Below are 12,328 nucleotides of genomic sequence, written 5' to 3' on the forward strand. Positions count from 1 at the left end.
CCCCAGGATTTTGCTGTGCCTCTGCTACTTAGTTGTGTGACCTTGAGCAAATCACTGACTTGTTCTGAGCCTCAGGTTTCTCATTTAATGTACTAGCTGTCTTCTGTTCCTCCAAAGCTGTGGTGTGGACCAGTGGGAAAGCTTTTCCCAGACTCTGCATAAGCTGACAAACAAGAGGAAGACCCCATTTTCCCCTGCCCTTTAAAGTGTTTTGATAATTATTTCAGGAAGAGACCCAAAGGAGGAATGTTAATGTACAGCAGGTGGGTACAGGTGATGTTTCCATTTTCTTTATATCTTTCAGATGGGGAGGTGAGGCCTGAAACCAAGGAGTCCCCCCCAGAGCTGGGCATTTCTGTGGAGCAGTTGTCAGGCCAGGACAGACTCAGGAGGCATGGTCTCTGTGTCTCCAACTGGAAAGAAGCCTGGGCATGTGGTACCAGATTAGGGAGGCAGCAGAGCATTGAGGAGAGACATCCTCAGCAAGTAGTGAGGGGCCATGAATGTCATGATTATGGCCAAAGCACCAGGCCAGAGCCAAAGCTGTTCTCACAGCATTCACTCCATAGATGGGATACAGAATGTAATAGAATCTCCTCAAAGGAAATATTTTCTAAGTGTGATGAATGTGGGGATTCCTTCAATTTCAAATCAGAGTGTAATGAATGTCATGGACAACATGATGGAGAGAAACCGTATGACTGTAACAAATGTGGGAAAGCTATCAGCCTTAGTCCAGTCATTAATTCCCATAAGGCAACTGATATTAGAGAAGAAAAGCCCAAGTGTAACACATTAGAAAAGACTTCTCAAATTATACTACAACCGATTGAGCATCGTAGCGTTCATCTACATAGTGAATGTAGGGAGCCTTTAACCCACAGTTACTCTATTACTTCCTGTCAGAGCAATGGTAGAGAGAATAAACCCGATGAATGTAGGAAGGCCTTGCAGAGTGCGCAGCTTTGTTATCATCAGATTCATATTGGGAAGAAGCCCTATGAATGTCATGAATGTGGGAAGGCCTTCCGCTTGAAAGGACAGCTTTCTCGACATCAGAGAATTCATACTGGAGAGAAACCTTATGAATGCAAGGAATGTGGGAAGGCCTTCTGCCAGAGTGCACACCTTACTCAACATCACAAGATTCATACTAAGGAAAAAACTCATGAATGTAATGTATGTGGGAAAGCCTTTTGCCAGAATGCACACCTTATTCGTCATCAGAGAATTCATACTGGAGAGAAGCCCTATGAATGTAATGAATGTGGGAAGGCTTTCCATTTGAGAGAACTCCTTATTCTACATCAGAGTAATCACACTGGAGTAAAGCTTCATAAATGTAATGAATGTGGGAAGGCCTTCAACCAGAGAGGGCATCTTACTGGACATCAGAGAATTCACACTGGAGAGAAACCTTATGAATGTAACGAATGTGGGAAGGTCTTTCGCCTGAGAGAACACCTAACTCTACATCAGAGGATTCATACTGGAGAGAAACCTTATGAATGTATTGACTGTGGGAAGGCCTTCCATGTGAGCACAGAGCTTACTAGACACCAGAGGATTCATACTGGAGAGAAACCTTATGAATGTAATGAATGTGGGAAGACCTTCTGCCAGAGTGCACACCTTACTAGACATCAGAAAATTCATACTGGAGAGAAACCTTATGAATGTAATGACTGTGGGAAGGCTTTTAGTAGGAGAGATCCCCTTATTCAACATCAGAGAATTCATACTGGAGAGAAACCATATGAATGTCTTGAATGTGGGAAGGCCTTTGGTAGGAGAGGACAGCTTACTCTACACCAAAGAATTCACACTGGAGAGAAACCTTATGAATGTCATAAATGTGAGAAGGCTTTCAGCCTAAAAGGGTCACTTACTCGTCATCAGAGTAACAGAAGTCATTCCACCTTTGGAAATTAACCTGCTAGACCTGTTTAAAGACATTTAGAATGCTGTAAGTGGGATAAAGCAAGAGCTAAGGAGCTGGAAGGGATTTAGTGTATACCAAATGGATGGGTCAGGTGACTAAACCCCATTAAGTATCACTATGAACTTGTGAAGGGGCAGACTGCAGAAAGGTAGAGGTTGGCACTCATTATGCCTGCATTTGTTTTGGTATGGAACCTATGTACGGCTTATGATTATGGCCCCAGTTTGAGGACAAAAGAGCAACAGCAGATTGGGGGTTGGGATCCAAGCTCTGCACAAGGAAATGTGCTTATTTCTGGTGTTGCCCCCAAAGTTATCCCTGCCAAGAACCAGGAGGCACAAGGATCTTCTGTGTGTAAGTTAGCCACAGGAATCGATGAGAAGTAAGATTAAGTCATTAAAATGTAGCTTTTAGCAGATTTAGTGGGTTGCACCAGTGTTCTTTTCTCCTGCAGCTGTGTGGCATTTCCTTGTCTTGGGAGAGAAGCAGTGCTTTAAACCTGAACAGCCTACATGGTTCTAGACCATTCTTTTCCTCCAGAGGAGTCATTAGAATAGTAACTTGTAAAATCAGTCACATTGCCAGTCCAAATGCCAAGGTGTTTATGGAAGCAGAAACAATTTAAATTCCATATGCATAGAAAAGAGGCAAGAATTGTACAGAAATGTGGAAAGAGAATGCTACCCTATCAGGCATTTATTCAGTGCTTTCTATATGCCAGGTACTGTGCTAGATCCTGCAAAAAATGAGAAAAAATACAAGTCACTTCCCTCAAGGAGTGCACATTCTTCAGGGTGCTAGCCCTAATTCTACTGAGAGAGACATCACCATTTGGGAACGCATACCCACAAGAAATGTGAAATAAGTACAAAGTAAGCACAACGAGTGGAGACAGGGAGGCCTTTCAGAGGTGAGGAAGCTGTGGGCAGTTGTTGGGTCAAGAACACCAACTGCACCACAATAAGGCTTGGTTTATCACTGCATCATCTTCAAGCCTACGGTGTGTCATTCAGAGCTCTAACTTTAATCTGCATCTCTTAAACAGACTCGACAGCTTATGGTTGTGCCTTTTCTGTTGCACATCCATGAGAAAAGGAAACAGTTAATCAGACCCAGAGTGCTTCCTTTCAATGTTCTAAGCAGAACGAAGACTTGGAATGTGAGCGTTGTCAGGACCCTGAAGGTCAGGCCAGTGAACCCCTTCCCCTCAATGCAGGCATCCTCTCCAGGTTCTCCTCAGGTAATGATCATCCAGGCTCTGTTTACATATTTCCAGATCCTGGGCTGACTCTGTGGTAGGGCAGCAGTGAGGTGTGGCAAGAAGACTAGGAGGATGGTTAGGAGACTCGCCAGGATTTCGCTGTCCCTCTGCTACTTAGTGGTGTGACCTTAGTCAAGTTAGTCCATCAGTAAATGCCTACTATATGCCAGGCACTGCATTAAGCCCTGGGGATAAAAAGAAAGGCAAAAGATAGTCCCTGTTCTCAAGGAGCTCGTGGTTGAATGGGGGAGGTAACATGCAAACAACTGTGTACATGCAATACATTAGAGGGTAAGTTAGAAGTGATCATCAGAGGGAAGGCATTAGAGTGAAGGGAGACTGGGAAAGGTTTCCTGTAGAAGATAAGATCCTCACTTGGAGCTGCAGCCAGGAGGCAGTGATGAGGAAGGGGGGCATTTCATGCATTGGCAACAACCAGTGAACACGCTCAGAGCTGAGAGGCAGTGTTTTGTAGGAAAAAGAGCTAGAAGGCATGTCACTGGATCATAGGGTGTAAAAGGATGGAAAAACTGAGAAGGCACAAGGTTTTATATCTGATCCTGGAAGTGATCAGGATGCACTTGAGGGAGGGGGTGACATGCACTTTAGCAAGGCCACTGGCACCTGAGTGGGACATGTTCTAGGGTGGGGAGAGACTTGAGCCATACAGACCAACCAGGATGTTATTACAATAGTCCAGGTGTGAGGTGGTGCTGATCTGCAGTGGGATGGGGATGTTATCAGAGGAGAGAAGGAGGCACATGCGGAAGAGACTGTAAAGGAAAAATTGACAAACCTTGGCAACCAATTGGAAATGAGGTGGGGGGAGTGACTAGTGTAGAGTGACGCGTAGGGTTATGAGCCTGGGGGACTGGTGTTCTAAACAGTAAGAGGGACGATAAGAGGGAAGGAAGGGTTTGGGGGAGTGATTCTGTTTTAAGAAGTACTTGAGATGTCCGATTTGAGGTGGCCACTTTTTTTTTGTACAATCGACAGTGGCTCAGAGCTTTGCCTCAGTCTCTTATTTTAGGTTGGACAATTTCAATCCCCACAATCAAGAATTCCTTGATATTTGGAAGGGGTCATCTCTGTTTCCAACCGGCTACAAGGACAGCATGTGTATGGACAAAAAACGCACTTGGAATCTGATGCTCTTCCATTTGATTTTCTTCCATTTCCATCATAAGCATAGCTTTCACTATATCAGAGATTCTGACGTTTGGGACCCACTCTCCATTCTGAGCATAAAACTGCCCTTTCATTTTTCATCATTGTGATTTCTTTTAAACACCTGATTTTGAGTCTCTTTGGAATCCACATGTCACCTTTCACTTCCTTTAGTTTGTTGTTTGACTTCTGAACTATTGGGGAGTTTATGGCTCTTTTCCACTTTTTGAGATTCCCAAGAATTTCTAAATCTCCCTTTTCTCCAGGCTCTGGAGTGACTCTTCACTGCATGGCATTCTCAGTGTGAGGGAGGCAGTCCTGTTATTCATGGATAACTGCTCTCTAACTGGTTCCCTAACTCACACCCAACAGAAGCTCTCCAAACCTCCTTCAGCATCTCCCCTTCACCAGCATGGGACCTGAGCTACAGGAGAAAGCTCACCTCAGCCATCTCCTTTCCCACCTGGCTCTGCTTCTGGGGATTTCTCTGACTAACTTCTCCCTCAGGCTCCTGAACTGGGCATTTTCTTCCCATCTTAACCCCCCTTTAATCCCCTTCTTCCTGTGGTCTTCTTTGGTTAATTGTTGGTACCTTGAGGCTAAGGGAAAAGTAAACCTGGAATCTGCCCTGGCAACCCCCTCTAAAGAAAACAGAAGATAGAGAATGCAATAAACAAAAATGAAGGACAGCCAAGAAAAAGAAGAAAAAAAAGAACATTAAAGGAAAACCTGTTTATTAAGGAAGCAAACATACAGAATTTAAAGACAGGACGTCCACAGACAACCCAAGGATCCAGGTCTCCCAGAACAACATGACTGGGTAAAAAACAAATCAACACAGTCATTAAAGAAATAGTCAAAGGGGACTGGCCAGAACTTCTGAGCATGGAAAATGACATTCTAATTCAAAGAATTCACAGATCACCTCCAGAAAAAAATCCAAAGGAGGATTCTGGGAAGATGGCAACACAGGTCAGGAATTTCCAGGCTTCCTAGATTTCCTCCACAAACAGCTTGTTTGAACAAACCTGCTGACATGTTGGGGGCAGAGAAGTGGCCCTGTGGATAGAGAGTTGGCCTTGGACTCAGGAAAGTCCTGAGCTCGAAACTTGCCTCAAACACTAGCTGTGGGACTCGGGGCAAGTCAGGCTTAATCCTGTTTGCCTCGGTTTCCTCCTCTGTCAAATGAGTTGGAGAAGGAAATTGCAAACCACTGAGGCTCTCTGCCAGGAACAACCCAAAATGGGGTCATGATGATTCAAAGAGTCTAAACAACACAAAACAACCCCAAAACAATAACAAATACTTATGGACTGCACCAAAGAATGGGTAAATGGGAGGGATTCAAGGAGACTGGGGACACTTGCCTGACCTATTCTAAGGAAGGAGAACTTCAAAACAAACAGGGGACAGCAGCAACATGAGGAGGGAGAGTTTGTGCTCCATATGCCAAAGAGAAAAGGAATCGGTTTAACCCAGAGGAGCAGAGCAGGGCAGTGTTGTTACTACCTTATTCAATTTCATGCCTATTTTTGTAAAGAAATGGTCCATGAAGACCATGTTGGCAGCTTCATAGACCATGTTATGTGTCTATGGCAGTGGCCTCAGTGGCTGATGTCTGTGGACAGACTGCACTCACCTGAGGAGGGAGGCTCCCAGGGGCCATTCCCTCTGGCTCCAGGCTCCCTGCTGAGGCCAGGCCTGGGTCCTCTGCAGAGTGAGTTGGGAGGGAGAAGGATCCTAGAGGGGGAGAGGTCTTGCTCTTCTCTTCCGAGGTAGCAGGCCAGCCTACAGGGATTCACAAGGGTGAGGCCCCACAAGAGTTACAAAGGCCCTGGCCCTGCCCTCTGGGGAGAGATTCTACCCTACAGAGGGAGGGAGGAAGCAGGGAGGGCCAGGCTTGGAAATGAAGATGGTCTGAACAGGAAGACTGTTGGGGGACAGCTCTGGACCGGGGTCCCCCGTGAGGACCGTGAGACGCCTGAGGGTCCGAACCTGCTTACGTGGCAGGCTAGCTGGTCTAGCAAGCCACGAGGTACTGGGATGGCCCTGGTAACAGGCTGGCTCCACCCACGGGGAGGCACTTGGGAGGAGCTCGCCCGCCCATGGGAGGTACGGGGGAGGAGACAGGGGATAATAAAAGGGGATGACCATGAGAGCTGGAGAGAGAGAGAAACGGAATAAAGCTTGCTGGCTGCAACTCCTTTCGGGTGCTCTGCCTGTTTATTCCCCTTCCCCAACAGGGAGAGGGAATTCCCTCCCCCGAACCAGGAGGAGGGCCAGAGACGTCTGAGGACCGGGGATAGGTAAGTAGAAGGCGAAGGCCCGGGAGTCGCCCGGGGCAGAAGACCACTTCCCTTCCTCTCTTACTTCATCTCTTCTGTCCACCTCCCCTCCCCCATTCTCCCACAGAGACCCAGGAGACAGAGGGGGCTTGGGATCCCAGATGGAATGAGACCAGTCATAGCCTCAATACCTCCTCAGTCAGAGCTCTCCTTCTACATGGTTCTCTGCCCTCCCTATATGCCCTCTCCCTGACTCACAGACATATTATCTAGACTATAGACTGACTGATCTAAGAGAGAGAGAAACTAGGGAAGGTTGAGGAGGGGGAGGACTCTTAAATAGGTCCACCAGGAAATGATCAGGGGAATCCTGAGATGAGGAGACAAAATCCAGTGTGGGATTTAGCCCCGTGGCATGGGACCTGAGGTAGGTCAACAGGAGGCCTGGGGAAGGGGAGTAGATGTAGGGTCTGGGAGGCAAGACCACCTAACATAGCTCATGGAGGGAGGTCAGTGACACTGGAGATACAGAAGGGATCCTGAGGGACACCAAGCCTGGGGAAGCAGGATGATTTGTGTCCTGAGGTCCCACTGGGAGTGGGGGAGGACTATTGGGATCCTCTGGTAGAGCTTAGGGTTGGAATCCCTAAAGAAAAACTGGAGAGATGGAGCCACATGCCAGGGATCTGATAGAGAAGGAGCCTCAGAGCCATTCATGCAGAGAAAGGGGCCCAGAAAAGAGCTTTGGTAACTGTCTCCAAGATGGGGTCATTAGGGTAAGCAGAAATGGTAGATCCTTACTGTCTGAAGGCAAGAGCTAGAGACAGGGAGACAGGAAATGTGTGTCCTGGTAGGAAAGCTGAAAATAAGACTTCTGGGTTCCTATGGTCAAGACCAAAGTTTGGGAAAGTGTAGCCCAACAGTTAAGTTGGGGACAGTGATGTGGACATTTGGGAATCATCTGGAGTCTGGAAAGGAGATAGAGGCTGGGATATCCAATAGAAGCCAGGCCAGGAAAGAAGCGTGGTCCTGGTCGGCCTGGTGGACACTTTCCAAAGGTGAGATAGGAGGATGAGACCCGCTGACAAAGGCAACCAGCAGAGGCCAGGATGTTTGTAGGACCTGGCTCAATCATACCTGGGACCTGCACCTACAGAACTAGCTTCTGGAAGGCAGATAGGTCCCAGCTCTAGGGAAGAAGACAGAAGGATCACATCTCCAGGGAAGGCAGAGGGACTTCAGCTCCTGCTTCCAGCCAGCCGGCTTAGAGAGGCTCCTCCTAATCCCAAGAGCCCCCCCCCCTCCCCAGGGCCCAAGGTGCCTCTCCAATCTCACCCTAGGTCAAGACCTCAGAACCCAGCTTGCCTCTCCTTCACAAGCTCTGTCTTCCATGTACTAAGAGTTTGTTGTTCAGTAGCTTTGACCCTGTCCAGCTCTTCCTGACCCCACTTGGGGTTTTCTTGGCAAAGATACTGGAATGATTTGCATTTCCTTCTCCAGCTCATTTGAGAGATGAGAAAGAGGCAAACAAGGTTGAGTCACTTGGCAAGGGTCACCCAGCTAGGAAGTATCTGAGGCCTGATCTGGACTCAAAGTTTTAGGCCCAGGACTCTATCCATTTGGTCATTTAGTCACCTGCTAGGAGCTTAACAAATGCCAATTAAATAACTGAGTCAAAAGAAAGACATTGTGTTCTTGTTTTTATTGAAAATACTAAAGGCCACTGATCACTTTAATACTTTGAACTCACTCATTGAAATGGACATTATTCCCCCCCACCCTGGAGCCCCTGGGTTGAGATAATGTCTGTTGAGTTTCTAGGCAGGGTTGGGCCTAGTAGCCACTTTCTGTTAGTGGCTACACTTTCTGTTGTACCCTTTTGCCTAGCAGCTGCCTGGGCCCCCATCTCTGTTGTACCCCTTTGCCTGGCAGCTGCTTGGGCCTCCCTCTCTGTTGTGCCCCCTTGCCTAGCAGCACCTAGGAACCCCTGTCAAAACTGTTCTGTGAAAAATGTGTGCTATTGGAACCGCAAGGCTGTACCAGGAAGTGCTAAGATGCTTAAAAGGCACACACACCTTTGTTCAGGGCTGCCTCCTCTGAGGACAGCCGCTGGCTAATAAAGACACTCCCAAATTCTCAATTGACTCTTGCCTGTGCTTGTCTTGGTCTGTTCATTGCACTTGGAGGTCCCACCGAGATGGCCTTTGGCTCTGTGTGCACAGGCAAACCGTCTGCCCTGGACGGCCAGACTGTGCTTTGACTTCAGGGGGTGGCCACCAGGATTGATGTTCCCAGGCCCTGATCTCAAAGCACAGCCGTGCAAACCAGGGTCCCGGTAGCAAAATTCCTCTGATCTGGCCATTTTGAGCGCCCTGTGTAGGTGAGTACTCTTGTGGAGTAAGTGGCAAGGCTGGACACAGCAGGAAATGCCCTTACTGGCCTCTGTGGGACACTGCATGAGGTCCTGTGTAGACTCTCCTGTATTTTGGAGTTCTGAGAGTCCTGGACTTCTTGACTGACTCTGCACTCTGTATCTTGTCTGGCTGTCCTGTATTTTTGGGTTTCTGAGAGTGCAGGCCGCTTGACTGACTCTGCACTCTGTATCTTGTCTGGCTGTCCTGTATTTTTGGGTTTCTGAGAGTCCAGGCCGCTTGACTGACTCTGCACTTTGTATCTTGTCTGGCTGTCCTGTATTTTTTGGGTTTTCGAGAGTCCGGACCACTTGACTGACTCTGCACTCTGTATCTTGTCTGGCTGTCCTGTATTTTTGGGTTTCTGAGAGTCCAGACCGCTTGACTGACTCTGTGCTCTGTATCTTGTCTGGCTCTCCTGTATTTTTGGGTTTCTGAGAGTCTGGACCGCTTGACTGAGTCTGCATTCTGCATTTTGACTGTCTCCTGTTTTGTGTTTTTGTTTGAGTCTGGACTGTCTAACTGTGTCTGTGCATTTTGTCAGTCTCTTGTTTTGTGTTTTTGTTTGACCCCCAGTTTAATCGGACTCTGTATCTTACTCTCCTTTCCTGGGATCATGGGACAAAGACTTTCAGGTCCCAAGACCCCGTTGCAATTCATGATAAAGTGTTTTAAACAATTCCACCAAGCTGCAGCTGGTTATGGGTACGCAGTCTCCAAGGAGAAATTAACTTTACTCTGTCAACAAGAGTGGCCCATCTTCAGGGTGGATTGGCCACCCGAGGGGACTTTTGATAAATCCATTGCAGGATGGGTGTGGAGAATAGTGAATGGGGATCCAGGCTATCCAGATCAGATCCCATATATCAGCATCTGGATAGATTTGATTCCCCGCCCTAACCCTAAGGTCTCTCTAAAGCCTCCCCACACACGGGGAAGAAGACAAAAAAAAAAAAAAGAAAAAGAAAAAAAGAGAGAGAGAGAAAAGACACCTCAGAGATAGGGCTGTGAAACTTCCAAGTGAAAAGGAGGAGACTAGGCACCACTGGACTTTGTTCCAGAGTCTCCCTCACTTCCACTTGCAGTTTCACAACTTTTTCTTTCAAAAACATTTCTAAGGAGTGGCCACAGATGTGAAATTTTCATGAGTAAAAGTTAGAATCATCAAGATTTTTATTTTACTCTATAATCCAGAAATGGTGTTAGAGAAAGCAATTTGTAATCTGAATTTTGTTGAAATTAAGAGATGTTGGAAAAGTTGTGTAAAGTCAGTTATGTTATTTAGAAAACCAGTTATTTTCACCTTTGCCTGTTAAAAAAGTTACAGCTAAAAAGCTGCTGTTTTAATGCTAAACCTAAAATTGTTAATTGATTACTCTGTGTGGAAAGAAATGAATGGAGTAATAATTTATTTAGACTGGTTCTGCCCATTCAGAACAGTCCTCCTATATGTTTGGGGTTGGCAGGCATGGGATCCATGCCAATTCCTTTTGTTTTGTAAAACTGCCAAGGCCCCTTTCATGTGGACACGGTCATCAGTCCTAAGAAAATTGTTTGGCTTGTACAATTCATTAACAATGAATGTGACTTGCTCTAAAGTTGTAATAATTGGCTTTTATATCAGGACAAGTTTTAAATTTGAGAAAGAAGGATCTGAAATGAAATCTCTTATGTATGTGAGTCCCGTTAATCTTCATTGCTTATTTCAACTCCATGGGAATACAAATAACTGTATTTGGCTTTAAGTTGGGATTAGTGAAGTTTGCTGTTTAAGGTAAAAGCATTTGGGACCATAAATATTTTTGTTTAAGTTTGAATTTGGGTATAGTTGTCTGCATTAAATCAGCATCTGAAAGAATATGCCACAAGTTACTCAGAGGGACTGTGATCCTGCATCCTGTACTGTTATCAGGTGAAATTTGTATCTGGAGAGGAAACACTGAGAGGACAATTCTAGACTCCATCTAGGATGGGATGCTCCTGGTCAGTTTCCCCACTGTGTCCTTTTATAAAGGAATGTTTCCCACCTGACTGTTCCTGAGTCTGGCTATAATACAGATACTGCATGATTAGAAAATTTCACCCCTGCCTGAATTCAAACAGAGTCAAGGATGTTCCTTAGCCAATGTGAAATTATAGTCATATCTGAAACCTGATTATTGGAACTTGCTATTTTAAGATTCTATGGGACTATTAACTGACTGTTCTTCTGAGTCTAACTCCAGGTGTGAATAGCAAGAAAGGTGGTCTGAGTCTCTGATCCATGATGTCAGTAAGCCTGTGATGGTAAAGTTGGGAGAACGGCTGTACAGCCTGGGCTGAAGTAGGATTCTCCTGACTCAATTTCCCCACTGACACCTGGTGGATTTTAAGGCTGGCTGAATGCCAGCTGACAATCTGCTCCTGCCTGGAATTGACATGAAGTTAGGGAGATGTTGTTTCCCTGCAATGTCCCTACTCTTAATGGCAATTTCCTATAGTCAAAAGTCTTGTAAGTTTAATATCAGATTTATGAAATAACAGATTGTTGGCAGCGGAACATCTGAGGTTAAGTCTAAAATTAAGCTATCAGGTTTAGGACTTTAGATCTGAGTGTAAGATGTAAATACTGGGTTCTGATGTGGATTTCTTAAATATGACAATTGGCCAAAGTCCCAATTTTGATTTTGTAGAGTGATAAAGGTATAAAGCTTAAGAATGGTCATCTGAAATGGTATTAAGGTCAGTATTGTAGGAGAGTAGACATCCAGATTTCTACAAGAAGATAAAGAATGTGCAGAGATGCTGTGCTGAAGATGACTGAAGGAGCATCTAGATCAGAAAACTGCATCAGATGATGTCCCTTCCCATATGAGATGGAACCTCTGAATGGATAATTCATTGATCTACCTTCATATCTTAAATCTCTGTATCTGTACTTATAACATGGGATAGTCCCCTTGTAAATAAAGGGGATAGATGAAGGGAAGAATGTATAGGGGAAAGAATGTGAGGATTGTATTTAATTTTCCATAAGGCCTTTCTCCTTGGATACCTGAGTTTCAGGTATCCAGGGCTTGTGGACGGTCGGTTGGTTCCCCCCCCCCCAACCTCCCCCCCCCCCCCCCCCCAGCTACCAGCTTTGTGAAAGCGCTGTGGGTTGTAGCTGAAACCTGGAAGTCACTCAAATCTCCCCATTGTTTGTTGTACTGTTGTCTTGCTTCTGCCCCTTCCCTCTTTTCTAAAACCACATGAGCAATTAAGTGGGATTCTCTGTGTTAGG

The 12,328-nt window shown here is 45.9% G+C and overlaps 1 protein-coding gene across 4 annotated transcripts in view; it reads left to right on the forward strand.

Annotated features, from left to right (window-relative positions):
• The window catches only part of LOC140502738 (uncharacterized), a 28,259-nt gene extending 19,464 nt beyond the window's left edge, over window positions 1–8,795 (forward strand). For all 4 annotated transcript variants that reach the window (XM_072606690.1, XM_072606694.1, XM_072606692.1 and 1 more), the window contains one exon: window positions 305–8,795. In XM_072606690.1, the coding sequence (XP_072462791.1) occupies window positions 305–1,932 (1,628 nt within the window). In that variant the 3' untranslated portion in view covers window positions 1,933–8,795. The remainder of the gene's footprint in view (window positions 1–304) is intronic.
• Window positions 8,796–12,328: the final 3,533 nt, after the last annotated feature.

This window comes from Notamacropus eugenii, chromosome 4 (assembly GCF_028372415.1).
Source record: "Notamacropus eugenii isolate mMacEug1 chromosome 4, mMacEug1.pri_v2, whole genome shotgun sequence".
Taxonomy (NCBI): domain Eukaryota; kingdom Metazoa; phylum Chordata; class Mammalia; order Diprotodontia; family Macropodidae; genus Notamacropus; species Notamacropus eugenii.